This window comes from Rhinatrema bivittatum, chromosome 3 (genome assembly GCF_901001135.1).
Source record: "Rhinatrema bivittatum chromosome 3, aRhiBiv1.1, whole genome shotgun sequence".
Classification (NCBI taxonomy): domain Eukaryota; kingdom Metazoa; phylum Chordata; class Amphibia; order Gymnophiona; family Rhinatrematidae; genus Rhinatrema; species Rhinatrema bivittatum.
In genome coordinates this window covers 283683049-283710551 of record NC_042617.1, presented here as the reverse complement: position 1 = coordinate 283710551, position 27503 = coordinate 283683049, and the positions used below count along the sequence as shown (strand labels likewise).

The window sequence follows — 27503 nt, the reverse complement described above, 5'->3', positions numbered from 1 at the left end:
AACCTACTTAGGGAGGCAAAAGAGAGGAGAAGAACATCTGAAATAAAATATCCCAGGCAGAAAAAAACAAGCAAACAAAAAAAAAAAAGAGTAGTTGTAGAAGCAAACTGAAAAAAGGAACAAAGGATCCCCATGCAACAACTACGACATAAGCCTGCACAGGCTCAGTAGAGCTCTGAAAGTTCTAGAAGTCTGTGATACTAGCTGATGACATCATCACTCCACCTATGAAAGCTTACAACCCTGCTTGTCCTAGGAGAAAATCAAATTTTTCTGTGCATAAACCATGTATGCACACAGACTTCCAAAAAATTTACTGAATGAATATGCATCTATAATGAGCATCAGAAGGTAAGGAGACAGATTGTGCATAGTGTTTTCCTGATGAGAGACAGACAGAAGAGAAAGAGCCACATGCATGGTGGCTCCTTGATGAGAGACAGGTGGGAAAGCATAAGCAGAAAGCAGCATGCCCGATGGTACCCTGATTTCAGCTGGCTAGGAAGGCCTAAGGGAAAAGGCTGTGCATGAGGACTCTCTGGGGTCAGCCACATGGGCCACAGTAAGGCAAAGGGCCTATGCATGGTGGCTCCCCGAGGAGAGTCAGACGGGAAGGATGACTTATAGGGAAGGTAAAACATGCTGGCAAAACCGTACTGCCTAAAAGAAGCTCGGGCCCCCTGGCATCAGGAAAAAAAAAAGATACTTCCAGCTCTTTAACGTGCATGGGCAATAGGGCACTGTTCTACAAACAGAACTTTCATCCAAGACGAGAAGAGGCAGGAAAAAAAATAAATAAAAGGCCACACAAAATGCCAAATTAACATGCTGTGATGCAAAACAAAGGCAAAGGGGCCAACGTGAAGACACGGAGCGCGTTCTCTCCCTCAGTTCCTCCAAGGGCTGCGAGCAAGGTCCAGGCACAGCATCCCAATGAGGTCAGCCTAGCTTGTGCCATTCGCTCAACCCAGTCCGGGGGTGGGAGGAAGAAAGAAAGAAAGATCCACAGCTTTCCTCCCATAAGAACATTCTAGAAGACCCCGCCCCCCCCCAGACTCTTTACAGAAAATCTCTTGCAAGCAGAACTAACGCGACCTATCTCAAACTGCATCTACCTGCTGTTTGTTAGCAATCGCTTATCCATCACTTGGGTTCCAGTGACCGGGGACGGCTGCCAGAAGAGAAACAAGTCAGTCAGTCTAGCACACACGGCCAATTCATTGGGAGCCTACAGAGCTCAGAGAGGTAGACTGGGAAGGAAGTGCCACAGTGGGGGAGGGGGTCAACTCAGGACATCATCATCAGCTACGACTAGATATAGAGCTCAGACTGTAAAGGGAAAATACAGTAGCGGAAACTCTGTGAGAAGGAAGCAACTCATTAATAGCAAGGGCTCTCCCTAAGAGCGACAGCATTTTAAACACTGCTTGCTTGTGAAAAGGTCTACTGCATTTTGGAGTGAATGGGATAACAAGTCCCTCCTGTAACAAACACTAAACAGATACGCATATCCTACACATATCCTACATGGCTCAAACACAAAACAGCATGGACCAGCCCCAGCCCCCATCACCAGGACCTGCTCCCTAGGCCCCCCCCCCATCGGATCCCCGATGAGAGCCGGATGGGAAAGAGTAAAATGAGCGATACCTTACAGGGGGGAAAGGGGGTGGGCAGATTTCACAGCATACAAACCGGCCTCAGTTTCGCACACGTACCCCTGCAGTGACTGCCTTCATCTGTGGCATCCGAGCAGTCGTGCACCCCATCGCAGAGCTTGCTCATATGTATACAAGAGTCTGTGCCCAGGCAGTGGTGCTCGTTCGGCTGGCAGCGTGAGACTTTGCTCTGAGGACCTGGGAAAGAAGAGAAAAATTGAAAAAAAAAAAAAAATCTCATAGTCATAAGGGGAAAAGAAAAGTGCACACAGAACACTGGAAAAGAAAAAAAAAAAAGGATGAGTAATTATAAAAACATTCCTAAAGCGTGGAGAGGGGGGATGGACAGAGAGCACTAAAGCAGAACTTGCCACCAGCTGGCACTGCCTCTAAACTCCAAGGACAGAGCTGCTCCCCTACCCCATGACACCATCTTAAGGTTCACGAGTGCTACGCCTGGCTTGACAAACTCTGCTTTTCACAGTTATTAAAAAGTGCAAAAGGCTACAACAGGAGGCAGGAGAGAAGCAGCACAGCATATTAACCCCCTCTCAAGGCCGAGGTGCACATTCCAAAATCCAGAGCAGCTTCCCCGTGCTCAAAAGAAAAAGCAAATTGGGTTGTGCCAAAAGAGAGGTTTTATTATGGTTCGGAATGCAGGGTGTTTTAGCTCATTTCACACATTGGCCTCCTGCAGAAATGAGCCCTGATCACCCACTAACCCTGGGGAAAGGATGACCAGATGCAGCAACTATGGTGAAGCCTAGTCAGACGCTGCACCTGGGCAGAGAGAGCTGCATCCCTCCGTCTCTCACCGCTGCCTGCTCATGGGGAACCTGGAAACGCAACCTGTGTGTAGGGAGACAAACTGTGCCAAAAAAAAAAAAACCCTTAAGAAAATATCGGAGGTTATGTAGAATGAGAAAAGAGCGAGAAGAGGGTAGATGGGTAGGACTACAGGAAATAAAATAACATTTCAGACCCGGGGAATGGCAATGCAAGCCTGTCCCATATTGTCTTTGCTTTTGCTTTTCTAAGTATTGCAGAACTGCAACCAGCGAATCCCATCCACAGGTTCCAAAGCACACACAGGCCCGGACAGTCTGTGCTAAATTCTTTCCAATCTCGTCATCGATGCTGCTTGACCAGGGAGGGGTGGGGGTTTGGCTAAAACTTCCATTCATTTTCCAGTCTGTCAAGTCGGCTGCTTTCACAAGCTAATGAGAATAGTTTAAAAACACACAGTCCCATCCCGTTACCCCCCCCCCCCCCCCCCACACACACACAGCAATGCTATCGGCTCCATGAAATGTCTGGCATCCTTCATTCCTGCTCCCAGCTGAAGATTAGGAGAGGTCTTATCCGTCTTTTATTAACAACACATTTAATGCAATAAAAAGTGCTTGTGGTTTTGCTTTGTCTGTCCGTCTAATATGACAGGCAGGGACCGGCAGACAGAGAGACTAAGCAGCACAAAAAGCTGCTGTGGATATGCTGCCTCTGCAGGGAGGGTGCCGAGCCCAGTAGTGTGGCCAGAATCCCTGAAGGCTGATCACCTGGAGCCAGTCTGGCAAAGTGCACACAAACTGCCCTTCCCCCTCCAAGCCAAACCTCCTCCCACCGCCATGACATCAGGGCGAACCATCCCAGGCTCACTAGCGGAATGTTGAAGCCTAGGCCTAAAACAGCCTCTGCTGCAGCAGCCAGACCCAGCTGAGGGGAGCCTCACCATTCCTGGAGAAAGGTAGAGAAAAAGATGGGAGGGAGGGAAGAGGAGGAGGAGGAGGAGGAATAGCAAGGGAGCTGCTGAGAGGTGAGAAAGCAACATGGAGAGAGCATAAACTTAGGGGAGTGTCATACACACACACACACACACACACACACACAAACACACACCCCCTCTACCCCCAAACACACTATGCCCCTCCCAACCCAGGAGCAACTGCATGACACATACACACAAACAAACACACACACCTTGAGTTTCTGTAACACACACATGCAGGTCATGGAGTCATAAAACTGGCTCTTTAAAGTAGCTATGCAATTCTAGGCTTGTTTTTATGGGTTTATACAGAGCTTTTAAACTAAAGTCTACTTAGCAAATAACCACAAGAGGTCAAGGTTAGTCAGAAATTAAGAATCTTAACAGCACAGGAAGATAAAGTGATTTGCCCCACAACGTCACACCGAATGACGGGCAGCAGGGAGTCTTGAGCTCAGTTCCTCGGACTCCTCTAGAATCACAGCCTAAAGCTGTAACTGCCCGACCACTCTCCTTCTCCATGCACGTCCATTCAGACAATTAGGGCCTCCGACAAAATGCCAGAAAACCTCCTACAACGCTCTAGTACTCTTATGGAATTTACTGTATGATGCTGAGGCTGTACGCAACAAAATAAACCTCTGAGCTCCTGAATTTCTGAGATGTGGCCAGAAGAGTTAAGGCAAAGGGCCTTCAATCAGTGCGACAACACACCTGGAAACTCTACAAGAGAATGCCCGAATGCATCAATCACGGAGATTGGCAAGTCTGAATTACACATGAATCTGCAAACTCAAAAAATAAAAATCCCCTCGAAGAAGCAACTTCCTATCAATAACAATTTGTACTTTGCAACCCTTGTTTAACCCCCTTATCCCTGTAATCTTATTTTGTAAACCGTTATGATGGCGTTATTCTGACATTTCCGAATGACGGTATATAAAACTCAATTAATCAATCAATCGATCAATAAATAAGATCTATAATGGATATGGGCACAGCCCAAAATGTATAAGCACAGAAATGCTAAAAGATAAATGCCACACCAGCTAGGTACAAGGAATTGCCAAAAGGCAACAAAGGTGGTCCTTAGTTTAGGGAGACAAAGTTGGAGGAACCCAGGGTGGTGGATACTGATTGGGTGTTGGTGGGAGGTCAAACTTTGGCTGAAATGATATCCATTGACTCAAAAGTCTCTTTTCCAATCTCACTGGGAAGATAGGAGGAAAAGATGCTGCCTCTCTATGTCCTCTGCTCTAAATTCCAAACTCCTCTGGTCAAGGCCCTGAATTACTCTATATATTGCTTTTCCTGATCACTTAAGCTTGGTAGCGTTTTATTTCATCTTTGTGAGGGACCACAGAATCATCATAAAGCAATCCAATCCTTGACTGGCCCCAACAGTTCAGATTCTTACGAAAACTGAATGGAAAGTGCAGTGCAAAGAATATTGTAGTGCTCCTATTGTGTAGCAGCAAGAGTCACTCCAGCTTTTGCCATCAGCTTGGTCAGCACACATCCAAAGGAAGGTACGAAGCGGTTAACACCACGTCTCTAGAGGTAAGAGAGCACAGAGGAGCAAGCCAAGCTCCAAGAGAAATCTGGAGCAGTCAGTCTGCTACACTGCTTTTCACTTTTGCTGAGCACTACATGTAAAAGCCAACACAGAGAAGATTCCGCCTGAGAGACTGTTTTATTTGCTTCAATGTATTTACTACTTATCTGCTGCAGGCCCAGGCAGGTTTACATAACACCAAGCATAAAATATAAAATCTGGCGCTAGGGGATATTCTAGTAAGAGACTTCCACTGTGCTCATGACACATGCACCCGGTGTAGGTGTGTATGAGCATGTGGGTGTTAGCCTGTATCTCGGAAGTTAAGCTGTGACTGGAAGCAGAGCTGTCAGCACATGCAAGTTGGTAGGGGGGGAGAGTCCCTATCTCCTGGCAGAAAGTGTTTTCTCACGCCTTTCTGACTCCAGGTTCTGCAACAAACTTGCAGCTTCTCTATCTCGCTGGGGGTCGGATGGTTTCAGATCCAAGGCTCAGGTCTGCCAGAGGAAGGGTAGGGAAGGCAGGGGAAAAGGCCCTCAAGCACAGTTGCAAAAATGTATTCTCATCACCCCCATTCGTTTCTGATCAATCGCATCCCTAAAAGTCCATTCTTCCTTTGGGTGTGTGCTGGCCCATTCAGCTGTAAAGAAGTGCATTACGAACACAGACTTTAATTATGTGGCTTTTGAGCTATTGCTGTTTTTAATCCTAACACGGTTTTATAGCCAACACTTTGCCTCATTGATTGAACAGTGGGCATAGCTGAACTGCGCCAAACACCCACTCCAAGGAGGAAATGCGCATTCATTTCAAAACCTTCTCTACCTCATTTTGGGGCTTTGCTGACCTCTGGGTACTACAGAGGTGGGAGAGGCCTCTAATACTCCCATCACCATGGGAACAACTTTCCAGATGAGCTTCCCAAGGGTGAAGTTTCATAAGAGAGTTGGGGGGGGGGGGGGTGGAGGGGAGGAGATAACTATCAAGCACAACTTTCTGCCGATCCCCTAAGCATCCTCCATAAGATCCGCTGCATTTCCTGAGCCCAGGAGGAAGAGCTGGCCGGCGTCATTTCTATATGACAGCACAACCCTATAATTGGTCTAAGCTCAAGTTTTTATTTACCTTAATGCTTTTCAATCTAGTCTTAATGGTCTGTGGAGGCGGCCTGAGGGGGGAGATTAAAGGCTGCTCGGCAAATTAAGTTTTCTAGACAGTCAAGCTGTAGCTGGAGGAGAAAAAAAAAAACAACCTACATTTTTATGGCTTAGATGAAGCCATTAAAATGTGTGTGAATCTGCCTCTGTTGTGTAAGTGTGTGTGTATATATATTTTTTTTTTTAGTGTGAGAGAGAGAGATATTGACACCACTTCCCCATATGATTTGTCCAATGTGTCTTTCACACGACGCGCCAAGAAGTAAGGACCATCTTTTAGAGATGTCTAAAGTGCTATGTAGACCTGATATCACTATACAAATTATATATTTAAAAAAAAAAAAAAAGAGAGAGAGATCCACTAATTTCTAGCAATCCCATAACTGCCACACAATTTGCCACTCCCCAAAGAAATCACAGGAAACTGGAGGCTTTACTGCTGCTGGTTGCTGCATCCAACCATCACCTTCTCCACTGGGCTGCTAGACTCTCTTCCCTGCTCTCTCTCCCAATCACCACCAAGCCACTGGACTTTTTCTGCATACTTCACCCTCCCCTCACTGTGGTGGAGTGGAAACCAGACCTGTCTCGGCCAATGAGGGGCTATGAGGATCATTGACGGGCCAGGGAATCTAAGGCTGGTTTGCCATCTGACCTGTACAGGAAGCAGAACCGAGGTATCTTCCTATTGCAGGGGGACACAAACAGATCTACATCCGGACTCCCCCAGAGGCGGAATATCCAATTCGCTACCCCCCCCCCCCCCGGATCCAGGGACCACTCGTGGGGTCTAAAGGCTCAATACAGCCTGCCCGCTACCACGTTCTCCATCCCAGCTAGGTACATGGCCTTGAGCACCATCCCGTGAGACAGAGCCCACGACAAGATCTGGACCGTTTCCTGACACAGGAGGTATGATCCTGTGCCTCCCTCCTTGTTGACATACCATATGGCTGCTTGGTTGTCAGTCTGGATTAGGACAACTTTGTTGGACAGCCACTCTCTGAAAGCCCAAAGTGCGAACCTGATCACCCTGAGCTCCAGGAAATTAATTTGACAAGAACGTTCCTGAGAGGAACACAGACCCTGGATGCCGAGCCCATCTACATGAGCTCCCCACCCCAGGGTAGATGCATCCGTGGTTACCACAATTTGAGCAGGGAGACTCTGAAAGGAAATCCCCTGTTCCAGATTGGAAAGTCCCTGCCACCAGAACAAGGAGCCCTTGTGGGATGGAGGTGACTCAGATGCAGTTCCAGAGGTTCTGAGTGGTCTGGCGCCACTGTAATCTCAGAGTCCATTGGGGTCGGCATATGTGCAAGTGTGCCAAGGGACAGTTGCAGCCATGTGGCCCAACAGCCTCAACATGTGCCAGCCAATACCTGCTGGCTCTACTGAACCTCTGATGCAATGGTTGCTAAGGTGACGGCCCTCTGGCAAGGCAGAAAGGCCTTGGCCTAAGCCGTGTCTAGCAGGGCTCCTATGAAATCCAATTGAGGTGATGGACTGAGAAGGGACTTTAGGTATTTGAGAACAAAACCTAGTGATTCCAACACCCGAATGGTCGTGCATGGACCTGGTGGCCCCCACCTGAGACATACTCTTGACCAGCTAATCATGCAGCACTCCCATTCTGTGGAGTTGTGCAGACACCATGGCCAGGCATTTTGTGAAGACCCATGAGGCAGAAGCAAGCCCAAATGGCAAAACCCAGTACCAGAAGTGCTGTTTTTCCACCACAAATCTGAGATATTGCCTGTGACCTGGGAAGATCTCGATATAGGTGTATGTTTCCTTTAAGTCGCGGGAACATAGCCAGTCCCCTTTTTGCAAAAGGGGGGGATCAAGGTGCCCAAGGAAACCATCTTGAACTTTTCTTTTTTTAGAAATTTGTTCAAAGCCCTCAGGTCTAGGATGGGATGGAGTCCTCCTGTTCCTGTTGAAATCAGGAAGTACCTGGAGTAGAATCCCCACCCTCTTTTCCTTGGTGGTACGGGCTCAACCATTCTAGCCGTTAAGAGGGAGGAGAGCTCCATTAGTAGTACCACCTAATATGCTACCAGCCCCCAATATGGGACCAGAGGGCAATTTGGCATGACACCCAATAGGTTCAATTGGTGCCCCTGACAAACAATGGACAGAACTCACTGGTCCAAGATTACAATGGACCACTGGTTCACAAAGAATTGCAGCCTGCCACCGACCAGAGGGTCTATCGCACTAAATATGGGCAAATGGCTTACGCTCCCTGCAGTCAAATCAAAACCCTGTCCCCAGGTTTGGCTGCAGAGCCTGCTGGGGCTTGGAAGTTCTCTGCTACCTGGGACTGCCGCTGAAGCTCTGATGTTGTTGACGGGAGCAAGGAGATAGAGGATAGTATTTCCTTTGGCGAAAGACTTCCTTAGCCCCGACTTTGACGGCCTCCTAGAGGAGGACAGGTCCAGAGTACTGGCAGAGAATTGCTGGAGAGTTTCATGATGATCCTAGAATTGGACCACAGCATCCATCACCGTATCTCTAAAGAGATTTTCTTTCGTACAGGGCACGTCAGCAGTCATTCCTGTACCTCCAGTCGGAGATCCGAAGCCTGCAGCCATGCCATTCTGTGAGCGCTAATTCCCACTGCAGAGACTCTCGATGCCATCTCGAAAACATTGTAGGTCGCACTGACCTCATGTTTCCCACACTCCAGACCCTTATGCACTAGAGATATGGAGTGTCTTGCTGCTGTTAAAGCAGCTGTTCAGCCACATCCTGCACCTGTTTCCAGATGTCCCGCGAGTATTGGCTCAAGTAGAGCTGGTAGGCAGCGATGTGGGTAATAAGTATGGCACCTTGGATCACCTTCCTCCCAAGAGCATCCATCGCATTGTGGTCCTTCCCCGGGGGCACCGAGAAATAGATCCGAGAGTGCTTGGCCCTCTTGACAGCAGATTCAACTACCACCGACTGGTGAAGCAGCTGACGCTTATCAAATCCAGCAGCCTTCTAGATGAGGTAAACCCAGTCTGCCTTCTTATTAACGGGAGACACTGTGAGGGAGTGTTCCCAAATCCTCAGAAGAACCTCCTTAAGGAATTAATTTATCAGGACCACCACAATCTCCTTAGGAGGCTCCATGAACTGGAGGATCTCAAGCATTTTGTGCCTGGCATCCTCCTCTGTCAAAAGCTGGAATGGGATGGCCTCAGCCTTCACAGGGTTTGTGAGGGTGATGGCAATGTCCTCACGTGGAGACTTCCTTTGCTCATCCAGAGGTGAAGGGTCTGATGGGATACCATCTGAGTCTTCAAGGAGGACACAGTTTGATCATACCCCAGGGGTCATAAGAACCCTCATCCTTACTGTATACTACACGGGATGGGGCCCTAGGTGCTCAGCCTATACCCAGAGGTGCAGGCACCGATCGAACTGGATGGGGGACTACAGGCCTCGGCATCTCCGCCGGCTTCGGCAGAACTTCCTCCTTGAAGGACGACCACCATATTGGTAGGGGGAGGCCTCTGTGCCCCACCAGGAAACAGTGCCGTCCCGGGAACCAAACACCAGCTAGGTCAATAAAGCACCAATGAGCACAGTGAGCTTCTCCAGAAGTGGTACAAGGCAGGCAGCGCCAGCTCCAATGCCGTCTGTGCCACAGGACCCTCCAGCACCAGCTGGACTCAACACTCCATCTCTTCTTTGAACGGTGCCAAAGTCAACCCCGACTGGGAGGAAGGAGGGGTGGCCAGATCTTCCTCTGACCCACGAGGGGATTGGTGACTGGCAACAGAACTGGTGGAGACTGTCACGGACCCTGGGCATCGATGGAGGATGGGTGTTCTTCGCCAAGGGGCCACTTCGGGGGCATAGTGGCAAAAGCCGGTGCATCCCTGTGCATCGACATTGACCAATGACGGTGCTTCTTAGGCTTCCCTCGATGCTCGGCCTGGTCCTTTCCCGGTGCCGAGGTCGAAAACGATCAACTCTGTGTCCTCAGCCTGGAGGAGATTGACAACAGTTAGTCTCTGGCATACCTATCCACCAGTGACCTCAACAGAACCGTCGGTCCCGCTGATGTCGATGGTGTGGTGTCCATCGATGCAGCTCTGAGGTCCTTCAATGCCAATGCTGCCGATGCTGATGGCTTGGACTTCCTCGACTAGAAGAGCTGATCCATCTTGTCAAGTCGAAGTAGACATTCCTTCAGGGTCATCCGGGTGCACAAGCGGCAACTCCGGACGTCATGCGATGCCCCCAAGCAGAGGATACATACTTCATGAGGATCAGTGATGGCCATAGACCTCAGGCACTGGGGGCTTCGGCGAAAACCAGACATGATGAAACAAAAGGGCTGAAAGATGAACAATGGCAGCAGGCATCGATAGCCGGTGGGCACCGAGACACTGCTACCATGGGGAAAACTGACCGCAACAGAAAATTACTGAAACGCCGAAAACCCTGACTGGGGACGCTACAGGAAGGCACCAAGAGGAACCCAGCGACACACGAAGAGAAAAAACAAATTGTAAAAAAATGCAAACAACAAGTTTTTCACAAGGCAAAAGCCAAGATTTCAGAGCTCAATCAAAGCGTGAGGCTCACAGCTCCACGGAAAAAAAAAAGAAACTGAAGAGGACACGTGGTATAGGGCATGCTGGGCATGCTCAAAGTTCTAGAAACTTTGACATAAGTTTTCCGTATTGGGCTCCATCTGATGATGTCACCCATATGTGAGGACTACCATCCTGCTTGTCCTCGGAGAAATATTTCTTCACAGAGGCAATGAACCATCCATCATGGAGTTCTCATGCAATACTAACTTTTCCCCACTGTCAACAGCCAAGGCAATGTTCCTGTCGGCATTGCAGAGGCTGCAAGCTGGGGTGAGGGTTGGGATAAAGAGGGAAAGCTGGGTGAGAGGCGCGACTCTGCTATGTTGGGGAGAGAGTGGTGAGCAAGGACAGAAAATAATGGAGAAAGATGAAATGAGAAGGGATGGTAGGATGCACTGGGAAGGGGCAGAAAGGATGAGAGTTAAGAGAGAGAACAGGAGATGCTGGGAGAGCTGAGATAATGAATGAAAAAAATGACATCTTTCAGATGGATGGTAAGAACAAGGTGCAGACTTTGGAGATGGAAGAGAGTTTGGGTGGCGTGGGAGTAGAAACAGAAATATGATGGCAAAAAAGGCCATGTGTCCATTTAATCTGCCCATCCGTCTAATTTATCTAGCCCTTACAATTTCCAACACTTCCTCGGAGATCCCCCGTTTTTTATCCCATGTTTTCTCGAATTCAGATACCATTTTTGTCTCCATCAGCTCCTCTGGGAGGCTGTTCATTGTCTCTCTGAAGAAATATTTCTCCGAGGACAAGCAGGATGATAGTCCTCACATATGGGTGACATCATCAGATGGAGCCCAATACGGAAAACTTATGTCAAAGTTTCTAGAACTTTGACTAGGCAAGCTGAGCATGGCCTCTTTATGGCGCTCAAGGATAGGAGTTGGCCACCCCTGCTATAGCCACTAGAGATCCTCTGCGTTTATCCCATGCCCTTTTCAAACTCCATTCCTGTTCTTGTCTTCACCATCTCTTTTGGGAATGTATTCTTTGCATCCACCACCCTTTCTGTGAAGGAATACTTCTCGACACTGCTCTGAGTCTACCTCCTTGGAGTTTCATATGATGATCCCCCTAGCTCTACAGCTTCTTTTCCAGTGGAAGAGGTTTGATTACTGTGCTTTCTTAATATTTTTAAGTCTGCATCATCTCTCCCTTGTCTTGCCTCTCCTCCAAAAATTTCAAAACCTGTGCCGCAGAATTTACCCCGAATTTCTCCAAGGTGTAGCTTGCTTAACTCCAGAGCTTATGGATCTTACCGCAGTCCTGGTTTTCTATTTGATTTCCCAGTGTAGCAAGACCTTTATTTTCCTGCAGAATGCACTGGAATGGGAGTTATATAAGGAAGGACTGGACTAATATCTCATGATAACATGGAGAAAGACTGGCAATGTTGATTCAATGCACAGTTTTTAGAAATAGAAAGCTACCACAGTGATGCTAACACACAGGAAATGTTTTAAGAAACTTCCACTCCACAGCAGTCTAAATCATTTCAGTTTTTACTATAAACCTAATAAGACACACCTGAACTGATAAGAAACCCTAGTGAGAGACTCAGACACAGAAACCCTGATTTTCTGGGGACAACAGGTTATGTCCACAGCCCATCCACACCATTTTCTGGATCCCTCAGCTAATTTAAACCAGAGGTGGTCAAACTACAATCCACAGGCCAAAAACCAGACCATTAAGTACCTTTTTTTTCTGGTCTACCCAGCTATCCTCAAAGTTGCATTACCTCAGCTCACCAAGCTTCTGACCTGCCTGCTTGCTCAAAGTCTGCAGATCGTCAAGAGTGACATTTCAGGCCTTTAGTGAGGATGTCGGACATGCAGGTCAAGGCATCAGTGGGCCCAGTGTCGAGCAAGCAGGGGCTGTGGTGCCTTTTCTTCCTCCAGAGATGCTGGCGGTCCATCGGAGGCGGCAGTGGCAGGAGGAAGCGCAGCGCCAGCATCAACTTTGCCTCCTTGCCACTTTGTGCCTGGCAGCCCCAAAACTTGCCATACCCACTACTGTGCAGCAGCAACCCACTCAAATCTGCTCCCGCGGCTCAACTCCTCCCCCCCACCTCAGCCTTGAAGGTACGTGGATAGTACTGTGGGGGGGAAAGGGGGCAGAAGGGAAGGCAGCCTGGTAGACTCTCTATCCTCCCTTCCCCAGCATGTTATTCCTCAGGCTGGACCAAGCTAGGGAGAATTTTTTTTTTTTTTCCCCTGGTCCAGCCTGAGAACCAGTCTGCTGGGGTGGAGGGAAGGGGAGAGTGACAGTAACACTTCGGAAAAGGAGTAGAGAAGAGAGAGAGAACGGTGGTAGAGGATATGCCTGTAAGAGAGAGCTGGGAGAGCAAGGGGGATGTTGAACAGGAAGGGGGGAGAGGGAGGGGAGTACCTGAATGTAATTTGCTTTGAAGTGCCAAAAGGCGGAATAATAAATAAACAGAGAAAATAAATACAGGTACTGGATAAAGGGTGTAAAAGGAACTAGATGCATACCTACCCTCCATCCCCACGTGACACCTGCTCACTTGCATACACACACCCTCTGCTCACTGAGACACCTCCTACCCATTCAATGTGCAACAGACCCACTCCATCCTCTCACTCACACACACACACACACACACACACTTTCACTGGCATACTATACCCCACCTAGTCCCTTGCACATACAGAGCCCGCACACTTATTCACACCCGCCCCACACGCTGGATCCTGCTGCAGGCAAGAGCCACTAACGTGGTCCTCATTCATTCAGCCACCCTCACCGGATGCATTTACATTTATAAAGTCTAAAGAAGCCACAACAGTCATCCTGGGCAATATTTTTTTTTTTTAAAGCCACTTTTCCAAATCCTGACCTTTAGTGGCACAGCTCACCTTACCATGACACTGAATACATTTAACGCTGCATCCAGAAAGGGGTGGGGGACCTTCCCATCCAGCTTTCTGGCTAAGCCCAGCTTCCAGCCCAACTAGCAGCTCATCTGCCAGCTCGGCTTAGCTTGCTGGCTGTCCAAGAGAGCCCAGGAGGAGCCTCCTGCCGAGAGGAGTCCTGGAGAGAGGGGAAAGAGGAAGCCTAGGGGAGAGGAGGTGTGGTAACGGAGGAAATGGAAACCCGGATCTGGGAAGTCCCACCTGCAGGCACACAATGCCCCCAGGCATGCTTTCCAGCTTCAAGTTTGTTCATCTGATGGAGAGGATACCCCTTGCTAGAACGTGCCCGCTCCTCCTTGAGGAACTGCTGGGGAACTAAACCGGGGCCGCCCTCCTGGCCAGTGCAGGATTTATCATCACCATCGGTGAGGGGGGGGGAGGGGGGCCGCCCATGTGGAGTATCCTGCAATCCAAGGCGAGAGGAAATTCCTGGAGGTTGGGTCTACTCTGCTCCCTCCCTCAACCGGGCTCTGGAAAAACCTGGAGAGGCCATGGCCACAATGTGGCTTTAACAACAGGGAGAGCAGCACTCACATATGTCCGGGGATTCGTCTGAGCCATCTGGGCAGTCCTTCTCGCCATCACATCTCCAGCCCTTCGATATGCACGTTATCTGATCCTTGCATGCAAACTGTTTCGGGTTACACGTCTTGGGTACTAAAAAAAAAAAAAAAAATGAAATCATACATATAGTAACCTAGTAATAATGGCAGATGAGTAGCCCTTATATTAATAGGGCATTGCAAAATGAATACAAAAAACTAATTGGTGACATATCCAAGAGCCAGCACTGGCAAGGGAGCAGAAAAAGAACATTCACAAACATGCTACCATTCGCATTCTCCTGAAAACAAACAAAAACATGTTCCTACAACTTCATTACGGTAACTACCTATATATACATGTGCCTGTAGGAATGACAACGTTTCAAACAGAACAAAGAACCGTCAGCAGGAGCAAAGCTGAAATCCAGTGACGTGCCAACTGCTTCCAGCCGACACCGCTGAAGCAGAGCCTGTGGTGGGCACAGGCCTGGGTGGATTTATGCGCAGCCCCCCCCCCCCCCCCCCACTGCCACCACCCTGCCGGGGCCGCCAACCCCCATCTGCTGGTTTGCCACTTCTGATCTCCTGCCGGCCCCCTCCAACCTCAAGAGCTCCAGCTCGGGTGCCTGCGCTACTATCGCAAGCAAGTAAGAGGCCGAGGGCCGAGTAATCCCACAGCCCCATGCTTCCCAATTCCCGGGCACTGAAGGGTCCTGCAACCCCGCAGGTTTCCATGCAAGAGGCAGAGCATCAGATTTACTCAGTTGCTGGCTGCTTCCTTGTGGTATCAGTACCAGCCCTTGAGCCAGCGCTCTGAGGTTTGTTAGTGGCAGGGGTAGAGGCGGGGGTTTGAATTGAAGAATTAGTCAGAAGAAGGCGGGGGGGGGGGGGGGTGGAACAACCCCCAGCACTAAATGGTGCCTAGGGGGCAGCAGAAGTGAAAACTCCAGCACTGGTGGGGTCAGTGCGTGCAAACGCCAGGTGTGGGACGTCTGCACTGCTGCTGACATTTTCACAAGGAGGGAGGGGAATGACAAAGCTCCACTGTAAAAAAATAAATAAATACATAGAAATCCTGTCTTTTTTTTTGGCTGCCACAGATTAACACAGAGCGCCCCTCTGGGAGTTCCACTGCAATAAACGAAGCAACCTTTATACAGAGAAGAGTGAGCACATAGATTGGAAAAGGGGTTGAATTAGCACAAGTCTGAAGCTTGTGAGCAGCAGCGCCAATCGTCAAGGCTTCAGCTCTGGCTACTGTCCATTCGTGCATCTTTCATATACATTCATAAAGCAATCATGTTTTTTTTTTTAATTTATCTAAAGTGGAAAGTATAACAAAATGCATTTGCTCACCTCTTGATTATATTTAAATTTCCCAAGGCAAGAGTTTCAGCTTGCAAGCTGGCCAGACACTTCTGATCCAGGCATGAGATAAGTGAATGTGTTTCGTTATACTCCCCTCTTTAAAAGATGACTGAATTAAGAACGTATATTAAAAAGTGTGCGAATGGACTGTAGCCGGGGTTGGAACCTTGGATGGCCGGCGCTACTGCTCACAAGTTTCAAACGTGTGCTAAATTCCACCCTCTTCTGCTTGCTGCAAAATCCTTATGTATGAGAGTGACGTCACTGTATGCAGGAGTGACCGGCGCTTGGAATAGGGAAGGATGGAGAACAGAACCATAAAAAGGGGCAATGTTAAAGAGAGAGAGAGAGGCAGGCCATGGGGCAGTGGAAAACTTACATTTTGTGGCACCTACCTCCGGCCAGCACGGATGAGGAAACAGAGCCCACTACCAGCAAAAGGTGTGGTGCTCTGAGTCGGCACATTTGCAGTTATTTAGAACTGGGCCCTAGGATTCCGGAGCAGAGTTTTACAGAGCGGGCTCTGGAATATTTGCCTCATGCTCCAGCCCACCTCCAGGCCAGAAGCAAAGCCCCCTCCAGCTTGCTCTCTCACACAAGCTTCCTGTGTGCACCCTTCCCACAACCTGTCCCCAGCCTCCCCACACCACCACCTCATCACTTCAGGCAGGGCAGACTCTTTCCGCTTATGGCAGCCCTGACGCATGACGGGACCCCCCACTACATATTGTGTTAACAGCTTTTTTTTTGGAGTGTGTAATCCTTGGCTTTTGCCTACTGGCTGAGCTTAAACACCGGGGGGGATGGAGGGAGCTGGAAGGATAGGGGGTATGGCAAAGATCTCCCCCCCCCCCCTTAGCCTTCAGACTGCCCTGGAGATTCTGTTGCTCACATATCTCTTTATCCAGCAATGGTTTCAAGAAGCCAAAAAGCCCATGTGTTCTCTCTGTTCTCCTAACCCCCATCCTCCTCTCCAGTTTCGATGTGCACAGCCAGCTGCAAGCCACCAATTTCAAGCTGGTGCCATATTCAGCCATGCCCGCGGGCGCCACCCTGTGTACCCAGCACATACTTTTCTGTGCCCTGGTGCGGCGTGGAACACAGCAGGTGACATTTAGCCCCAGTACCAAGCCAAACTCTTCCTCAAACTATGTTGGCTTGGGTTCAGGGGAGAGAAACGATAGATTAAAAAAAAAAAAGTTCCTTATTCCATTCTTTCTTGTGTGCCCTTTTAAAGGCGGAGGAGGTTGATCTGAAGACGACACTGGAGAATATACACAAACAAGCCTCAAAATGTATAGCTTGCTACAGAGAAGGCGTAAGAGAGAAAGAACCACGACCCCCTTACAGTCCAATTGTCATGCTCCAGATAAAAGTATTTCAGTGTAAATACCAGTGAGGTTCCACAGGGTAACTAAAGGGGCAAAACCAGCTCCTGGTTTTGCCCCTTCGCACGCAGGGCACGGTCTTTCCACATTTTCCTTTTCGCCACCCTTAGGACATCAGAACTACAACTCCCTGCATGCAACGGGGCAAATCGAGGAGCGGATCAGCCTGTTCAGCCGACCTGGGGCGAAGCGTGCAGCCTCACTTGCCGCCCGCTATTCAAACGGGGTTTCATGTTACGGATGAACAGTGCCAATCTTTTCGTCTTTCCTTCTGTTATATAACCCTGCATGAAATCCATGGCACGGTGCTCTGCTGTATTCATTTTTCATCTCGCACAGACCAAAAATAAATAAATAAAACAAACCACAACTTGTTTTGCCTTAAGTTAGGGCTTCATAAGCTACCCGACGAGGACCGCTGATCAGCCAAGTTCATTTTCTTAGGGAGTCGCTCCCCACCCCCTCACCCCCACCCCCCTCACCCCCACCGACATCTGCTGCCCTGCAGAGTTTTGCCCCTGCTCTGCTGAAGAGCTGGAGGTGGCCCCCCAACACCGCAAAGCCTCCACCATGTACTCTGTCTTCCCTGAAGCTTGGAAGGGCGCGCTCGCTGCGCTTCAGCTCTCCAAAGGAAACAGCAGCTTGGCAGAAAATGTGGTCTGCTTTGAGCTTAATTCTAAAAACAGATGTCTTATGGAAAGCGAGAAAAGGGATGGGGGGTAGAGAAGGAATGGGATCTGCATTCCTTCAGTGTTCTTTTGCAAGTACACAGGCTTCCTTTCCTAACCAAAGGATGGGCTGGGGGGGGGGGGGGGGGAAGGGTGATCATATCCAAAAAGCCATCCTTAAAACTTTACAGAGACGCACCAGACAAGAAATGAAGATCTCTGGGCTAGGCAGCACAGGCCCTTGGAATTCACATGACTGATTTTCTCCTATTTTACGTCTCTAGAGGAGAATGCAGCCATTTATAAGTCTGAGAAATGATCGAGGTTAATAAACTGCAGCTGAAACACGGCATCGAAAAAAAAACGCCAAACAGCGTCTGCCCTACTGGGCCCCTTCCATGTTCCAGCCCCCAGCGGCAACGAGGAAGAGTGGCTGGGCAGGTGGCAGGGCTGAGAGTCACGCAAAACAGAAAAGCGTGGGCTGGCATCGTGGTGGCAGTGCCATGAGCTTCTGTGCCGGAGACCCTGGTTCTGGTCTGCTGTCAGCTGGGGATGGGAAGGATGGGCACATGCTGGAGCAGTGACCCCTGCTGGCAGAAACTGGCATGCACAAGATTAAACCATCTTCTCTCCCTGCCTTAACACCTCCTCCCCAAAAACCATCTTCCTCCAGTACACCCCAGCAGGAGCTCAGGAGGAACATAAGAACATAAGAACATGCATTACTGGGTCAGACCAAGGGTCTATCAAGCCCAGCATCCTGTTTCCAACAGAGGCCAATCCAGGCCATAAGAACCTGGCAAGTACCCAAAAACTAAGTCTATTCCATGTTACCATTGCTAGTAATAGCAGTGGCTATTTTCTAAGTCAGCTTGATTAATAGCAGGTAATGGACTTCTCCTCCAAGAACTTATCCAATCCTTTTTTAAACCCAGCTATACTAACTGCACTAACCACATCAGGAAGGCAGGAGTCAAGAAACAAAACTGGTGTGTTACATTACTTTATCTTCTCACACCTACAGGTGCACAAGCAACTGCTCTTCCATCACCTGGGCATGCAGATGAAAGGAACTGGCTAGTGATATCAGAGCACTGCACAATGCACAAGGTGTTTATAAATTATAAACTTAGCCATTGATTTTCCAGCTAATTGGGGGGGGGAGGGTTTAAAGGTACAAAAAAAAAAAAAAATAACGGTTGGTGTTTATGCCCAGATATTTTTTCTGGGTTGAATTAAATACCTCCATTTGCCCAGCCAAGAAGCCCTCAGCATGGACAAGGCACAAAAGCAGAGTGGAGGAGCTAAGGCAGGCAAGGGGAGGAGGCGAGAGAGTACTAGGGAAAGTGGTGTTTTTTCCAGTGTTTATTAAGCAAACACCTTTTCTTTTTCTTTTTTTTTTTGGCATGAGGAGAGTGTTTTATCAGCTAAAACCTAAAATCAGAAGCCCTATGTCTGGGATAGCGAGGTGAAGCTTCTCTTGCCAATTGCTTTTGCTCTCCTCAGTGCAGAAAACCCGTTGCGGGAAGGAAGAAATAAATAAATAAATGGCAGACAAAACTGAGGGAGGGCTCCAGCCCCTGTAGCCCATCTAAACTCACACCAGGGATGCCTCTGAATTCCACTTCTGTTAAATGTACTTCAGAGAGCTAAATATCAGAGCAGGAAAGTTCTGCTTTCTGTCCCTTCACCCCGAGCTCCAGTTTCCTCTGGCCTGGATCCGTTACAGGAGGGGAGGGGCAGTAAAGCTGTGACTCTGCTCACTTGAATCTGTTATTTCTCCCTCTCATTCTTCCAGGCCTACAGTACACTTACTTTCAGCAAAAAATCGCCTGTGTGACCAAAATGTTAAACCACCACCTCTCATTTTGGTCACGTCTAACCAGCAAACTCATGCCAGCAAACGCGGAGAAGATTCAAAGAGCACAAAGCCCAGGGAACACAATCTGTATGTAACCCATCTCCCTTCTCCCTCTGCCTCAGTTCCCCTTTTCTGCTTTCCTCCACCCTTACCTATTAGTTTGTTCATTTGGTTTATTTGTTAATTATTCTTCTTTGGACCAAATCGGCAGCTGACAAGGATGGATTTTTCTTAAAAGCAAACACAATTTTGATTCCCGCCCCTCCCACCTGCGTGCCTCAGTTGCCAACACGGGAATAAGCACAGATTCCATTCAGGAATATTTAATTCACAGGCTTGCTAGACAACAGATGCCCTGGTTTAATGCTTGGTCATTCGCGACTGGATTTTACCTATTTGGGCCAGGGGGAGAGTGCTTTGAACCTGAATTCCACCTTCCCTTCTGACAGTATTTTAGCCTTCTTGCTTTTCCACGAATACATTTCAGGATTTCTTTTTCTAAAGGCTTGTTTTAAACAGTTGACAGCACCAGTGAAATTTTGTTTTGAAACAGAACATTTTCCAAGGGTAGCCGGTGCGATACCTATGGAGTCATTGCAAAAAAATGTCTTCAGGAAGTTTTGTCTTTTTCTGAACAAGAATTGCCCAGTATTAGTTATTGCTATTTTTTTTTACCTAAGAAAAATGCAAGCCTGAATGTTTCAGAACTGCCTTTCCAAGGTGATTTAACAAAATTTCTTAGAAACTTCGATAATAACTTGATAATAGATCGGGGAATATTGTTAGCTTCCTTTATAAATTTCTCGGACCTTAACAAGGTCATGAAAAAATATTTTTCCCAAATACCCCATCCTCTTATCATGGTAACTCAGTAAAACTTTTTCCTGATTTGTCATTCACTACACAGCAGAGAAGAAAACAATTTCTGGTATTTCGCCAAGATGTGATCACTTTGGGTTATTCCTTTACTTTAAGATTTCCATGCAAATGTATAATTAAGAAAGAACAAGATGTTTTCATATTTTTTTTTACCAGAACAGTTAAAGTTTTTTGTTGAACAGAAGAGAATTGCCACCTCGTCCCCTCTCTCTAGTGAGCAAAGAGAAATAGATTAGCACAGTCTGTGATTTACTGAAATTATAAATTGATTACTAATTTTGAAGCTCCCAACTATTTTAATACCTCTGTTTTGTTGATATAAGCACCTGTTACATTTGGTTATACTGTAAGAAACAAGCTAATTTATTAAAGACTATTTTGTGGAATAATTAGTTTGGTAGGGTTTGTTTTTTTTTCTTATCAAACTGAAATTCTGTATTCTTGTTCTGTTTTAAGCAATGGAAAAATCAATAAAGATATAAAACTCATGAAACAGAAAATTGCAGCTCCCAGGAAGGACTCCACAGCCCCAGGCCTTCATATTCTTTCAGTATACTGAGGGGTGCTTATAAAGCTCAGGAATGAGCTTTTCATTTCAGGGAGGGAAGGGGGAGAAAATACATTGGCACCCATCAGGATTTGGGGAAGGGGGAGAAAATACACTGGCACCCATCAGTAAGGAAGGGGTTAAAACGCAGAGGGCTCAATGTACTGCATCTATGTGAAAAATGGTCAATATATCTGGATGCCAGCATGTAGCAGCCTGAGCCATTCCGACTTTTATGGTCCGTTCAACTGGTTCACGCCCGAACAGGTGAAAAAAAGCCCCTCTAATCACTGCACTTCTGTAGTGAAGGAACTGGGGCGCTTCTTATTAAATCTGCAGTGAAAAGCTGTATGCACCTCCCACTGATGATATTCAAGACAGATGAGCTATTAATGGACAATGAAATAAAGAGAGAGAGGCGAGGCATCACAAGTGGAGATCAGTGTGTGGGAGGTGGGAAATGGAATCGAACCACCATAATATTGTATTTTGTCATCAACATCATCATCAATAATCAAACAGAACCCAAGACCTCACTGTAAGAGTTTCCCCACTGAGTTTGTGAATGGTCTTTCTTTTGTTTGCAAACTCTCTGGTAGGAGTAGAGGGTTGTTGAGAGGGTTTCAATGCCGAGGGACCAGACTAAGTAACACCTGAGCACAAGTGCTGGAAGCAGGTATGTAACAGGCCTCTGTCTCCTCCCCCCTCCCCCACCACCAACTCGGCTATAGTTATAGTGGCTAGGGTGCTTTTAATAGGAAAGCTGAGTTTCCATTATAAAAAGCAATCCCTCTATACACACACACACACACACACACACACATACCTTTAGAAAAACGGTTCCAGCACTCCAATAACCAGCTCTCTTCCTGAGGCATGGTAGATCCCTGTGCAGCAGCAGCAGCCAGTCAGTTATAGTAACATACACAAGGGATATATATATTTTTTTTTTAATTAGGTTTGCAATTACAGAATCAATACTGATTCGGGTAAGGAGGACAAAGTCCCCTCATCGGTAAGCACACTCGCCAGGCCTTCTGCAGAAGATGCGCTTCCAACTTGCCAGCAGCTGAATCCCAGGAATGCTGGGCACCAGCAGCGCTTCTGTGCAAACTCCAAAATACGTAAAAACAATTTAAAAAGGTAATGGAATTCACAAAAACCCAGGACCCATACATACAACTCTTAGGGTTAGGGCAGCTGAGATAAAGTAGGAGATCAATACTGCAGCAGGCAAAAAAAAGTGGGCAGCCGAGATGGGCCTGCACGTCCTCCATGGCAATGATTCAAGCCCGTCCTGGGAAGTAGAGTTAACCAGGAGGGTTTTTCTGGATATCCAAAATAAATATGCATGCAATTATTTGTATACATAAGGCATCCAGTTGGAAAGCACTGCTGTATGCTATCAGACTTATTTTATTAGGCAGTGCCAAAGAGCCTACTGTTGACTGTCAGTCCATCCATCTGTCTTGTTTCAGTGGCACAATGATTGAACTAATCAGGCTGAAAATTGGTACATGACTTATCCAATTAGTCTTGACAGGGAATTATTAATTTATTTACTTGATTTGACTGACCGCTAATCAAAGTCATCAAAGCAGTTTACAGTACCAAAAGGTTACATAAAACATATTCAAAATTAAGACAAAAATGTCAAACAAAATAAAACAAAAAACCTAAGCAACTTAGAACCTTAAGCAAATAAAGCTAAGTTAAGTAGGCAATAAGCAAAGCAAAATAATAAAAAACTAAAGATCAAATGTTTGGGAAGAAAACCATGTTTTCAGACACTTGGAATTTTATATAGTAGTTTTCTTTCCTGTTCACCAAAGGATTAGAATTCTAAGTTGATGGGGCTACCAAGCTAAAAGCTGCTTGGTGAGCACACTCTGATGCGAAATCAGAGCGGCCTCGGAGGGAACTTTTCTTCCGCTCCCCCCCCCCACCTTTCCCTCCCTTCCCTTATCTAACCCACCACCCAGCCCTACCTAAATCCCCCCCCCCCACCTTATTTCAAGGAGTTACACCTGCCTCTGGTGTAACTTGCACGTGCCGGCTGGCTGCCGGCGCGCCAGCCCCCGGCACAGCCGCTGTGCTGGAGGCCTCGGCCCCGCCCCCAGACCAGCGCCCCGCCCCCTTCCCAAAGCCCTGGGACATACGCGCGTCCCGGGGCTTGCGCATGCCGCCGAGCCTTTGCAAAATAGGCTTGGCACGCGCAGGGGGGGGGTTTAAAGGGTTACGCGCGTATATTACGTGCATAACCCTTTGAAAATCTACCCCATTACTTTATAGACCTCTATCATATCTCCTTTCAGCGATCTCTTCTCCAGGCTGAAGAGCCCTAATCTCTCTAGTCCTTTCTTACAAGGGAATCATTCCATTTCCCCTTTATCATTTTGTTCTCTGTACCTTTTCTAATTCTGCTATATCTTTTTTGAGATTCAGTGACCAGAACTGAACACAATACTCAAGATGCACCATGCAGCGATACAGAGGCATTATGACATCCTCCGTTTTATTCTTTATTCCTTTCCTAATAATCCCTAGCATTCTATTTGCTTTTTTGCTGCCGCTGCACACTAATGTTTAATTTGTATTTTTGTCTTTTGGCAATTTTGAAATAAGACTTTGGATTTAGTGGATATTTCTATGGGAATGATATCAAGTTGGTAGCTTTTTTGATTTGCATAACACATCTGATTACTCTGCATTGAATGCTTGTTTATCCATTATAAATACTTGGTTTAAATATCATAATAATAAATTAAACCTTTCTATGACTGAAGCAAATTTGCTGATGATACAAAATTATTCAAAGTTCTTAAATCACACGATGATTATGAGAAATTGAAAGAGGACCTTGCGAGACTGGGCATCCAAATGGCAAATGACATTTAATGTGGACAAGTGCAAAGTGATGCATGTAGGAAAAAGCAACCCAAACTACAGCTACACAATGCAAGGTTCCACCCAGGAAAAGGATCTAGGTGTCACTGTGGACAATATGTTAAAATCCTCTGCATACTGGAGCTAAAATTGAGCCCCGAAGGATCTTCTTGATCCCATACAATTCTAAAAGTACGACCTGTCAGATATGAATAGAACCTTTTTTAGACAGTCACCCAACCCCACTTCTTGTAAACGATGCAATGATATGTGATTTATAGAATCAAATGCAGCGTTGGTATCTAATAGGATGAGAAAAGCATTCACACCCAAATCTGCTTTGACCCTAATTTTATTGGTTAGGGTCCCCAAAGTTATTTCTGCACTAAAGCCAGGCCTAAAGCTGGATTCTCTAGGGTGAAGAGCATTCACCTTGGCCAGAAAATTAAATAACTGGTTGCAAGTTGGAGAGAGGTCTATAGTTTGGCTCAGATTCATTTTAGGGAGCAGCTGAACTCCAAATGTGCTTTTGTGATGCACAATGTGTAACGTCTTCCAACTTGTTTTATTTGCAGGTTAAATCCTCTGGCTTTGGCAGTGGATGTTACATCATCATGTACTCAAATAGGGTCAGGTGGCAGGATGTTAACTGCCCCAAATTGTAGAGGTTATCAACCTCAGCCAAAAAGCCAAGAGCAGGCATGTTTGTCAGCTCAAAGCTCAGATCCCACACTGGATTTTATCAAAAAGAAGGCAGACATTCTACCAGAGTTTAACTGGAAATCGCAGTGCTGTGGCACACAGAGCATCCAGTAGTTTCATTTTTACAAATCAACAATCATGGCAGAAACCAGAAGAGCCCCTTAAGAAGCTTCTGACAAAACACCATGGAAAATACCTCACACAGTTACAAGACAGGGAGAAATTTCTCACCTTCATGCATAAAAAAAACCGGTCCACAATCTGACAGACACACAAGGGTAAAACCGAATGCAAGAATGCAGCTGCCCTTGCTTCCCACCCAGAAAAGACTCCAGTATGGTTCAGACTTGTGAAACAATAACACAGCACCTAAATCATTCCCTTTTCTAGTGCCAATCAGAATCACACCACCTTATCTGAAAGGAACTCAATTTGGGCCGGCACAGGGACATATTTCTCAAAGATTCCAGTTATAGGAATATTAAGTTTGTTGCAACCTGCCTCTGTCACACCATGAAAGTGAATTGGTTACAGAATAAAAAAGAAATGAGCGAGCAAGGGGCAGAATGTGTTTGCAGGGACACTACTATACTTTATCTGAGGAACTAAGTAAAACAACTGATCACTTTTCCTTTCTAGATACACCCTTCACCCAATATCTTAACTTCCCCTCCCTACATCTTTACTCCCCCTCTGTCCTTTTCCTTAAAGCTCTTCCTTAATTCTATTTCCATGATATATGTTCACCATGCCCATATTTCCATGATATATGTTCACCATTCCCATTCACCTCTTTGAGTTGATTTCCACGTCTCTTGTTCAATCCTCCCTAATCCTGCAGTATAATGGAAGCAATTTTGCAAGTAACTGATAACCTCATTCTCAATATAATTGAAGCATTCTTATTAGTACTTGTAGTGCAATGTATATAGTATCTGCAATGTATATAGTTTTTGTAGTGCAATGTATATAGTTCACAACGCAACTTAAGTGTAGTTTATAATGCATATATTTTCTCGCCTGTTTTATGTCAAACGCATCCTATGCGTAGTTTACTGTTTTACTGTTAACCAATGTGATATCATTGATGTCGGTATATAAAACCAATAAATAAAGTTGTGTTTTACTGAACAAAAAGAGTTAATCAATTTTCTGTATTAAATAAAACATAGATAAGGTGGAGAATACATTGAGATAAGCCAAACAAACTTTTTATGAAAGGGGCAAAAGGTCAGACAGGATTATATCCCTGAAATTCAGAGGCCAGAGAGTTAAACTATTGCATCTATTAAACATACTTCAGGTAAAAAAGTCCCATTACCAGAAAAAGATCTGGAACAGATTTAGGAAGTTCTATGTGCAGAAAGATCAGGTGGATGTGGCTGCCATTAAAAAATTATTGGAGGCAGTCTCCCTGAAGATAAGACAACAAATCCCTAATTAACCTAGAGGACCCCTACCACTCTACAGCTACGGTAATAAAAGGATTAAAAGCTGGCAAGACGCCAGGCCTTGATGGTTTCTCTCCCTTTTATAAGAGGTTGGGAAAAATTATTTTGCCCCACATGGCCTGAATATTGGATTACGAAATGCCTCTGATTTTGGTACCTTGAAATGTTATAATTTTATGTTTATAGTTATTTATATATATATTTATATATATACATATATATAGGTTATAGTATGTAAATCAATACCCCCCTCCAATGTATTTCTTCCTTGGTTTTTGTTAAGGGCTATGCCCTAAAGTTAACTGTATTTATCTGTTCCTTGTAAGGGCTTCGCCCATAAAGTTCATGTTTTACTGTGAACCGATGCGATGTGCAAACGGACTTCGGTATATAAGAGACATTAAATAAATAAATAATAAATAAATCATAAAATTCAGATCCCAACTAAAAACTTGGCTTTTCAAACAAGCCTTCCCCCAAAACCCTTAACAGCCCCTCCCCTGCAACTCCCTCCGTGTTGTATAATGTTATAATGTTTGAATTGCCATCGCACTTGTTTTCAAGGTTTCTAGTTTGCCTGTTGTTTTTGCCCCTCCGCATTCCACTCTTTCCTATTGGTTTAATTTGTATCCCCTTCCCCCTGTTTTTTTTATAACTTTCCACTCTTTAGTTCAATGTAAACTGATATGATGTTTTTTACTATTATCGGAATAGAAGACTCTTTAAATAAATAAATTAATTAATTAAATAAATAAATAGATTTCTAAGTAGGAAGAGCTGTTATCCATCTCAGTGCAATGTACACACATTTCAATTATCCCCTATTCAAGGAATAACTGAAAACATGGAAACTTATTGCTCCATTTCACTGTTAAACAAAGATCTTAACAACTTTACTAGAATCCTGGCCTCCCAAAACTAATAGGCCTTGATCAGACTGGTTACCAGTGTCTGCCCATCGTGCTGGTTTTTGAAGCTCATTATAAATGGGCACTAGGATTATGAGGGATAAATTATCTCTCTACAAGCCTATGAGGATTATACGATCTTCTAAGTCTGCACAACTAGAAATTCTCCCAATGAGATCAGTTAACTCTAGAGAGCACTAGGAACAGGGCTATTTACTGTGTGGACCCGAAGTGCTGAAATCATCATCCTAAAGTGAAGGATTTTAACTGAGTTTCCTTTGTTTCATAAAGTAATAAAGACATTTTTATTTAATTCTGCTTACTCAAGACAGTAATTTTAAAATGAGTGTGAGTGCATCCACACACGCTCCATATCGGCGAGCAAGCAGAGATACGCTGGAATTTTAAATTGTGCGCACACTTACATCAACCGTGCATAAGTATGCTCCTAATTTTAAGAGGTTACTCAAGCAAAGCTGCTGCATGTCTTCCATATGTCTTTGTCCGCTTTTACATGCATATGTAAGCAGATTTTAAAACATGTTTGCATGAGGCACATTCCTGATTTTCAAATTAGTACCAACGAAGATAATGTGTGGCAAGTAATATACTGATCAATAACAGT

The 27503-nt window shown here is 46.1% G+C and overlaps 1 protein-coding gene across 1 annotated transcript in view; it reads right to left on the bottom strand.

The window, feature by feature from the left end:
* Window positions 1-27503, bottom strand: part of LRP1 (LDL receptor related protein 1) — a 657378-nt gene that overhangs the window by 559266 nt on the left and 70609 nt on the right. The window contains 2 exon segments of the mRNA XM_029594881.1: window positions 1719-1856; window positions 14210-14332. Coding sequence (XP_029450741.1) covers window positions 1719-1856; window positions 14210-14332 — 261 coding nt within the window.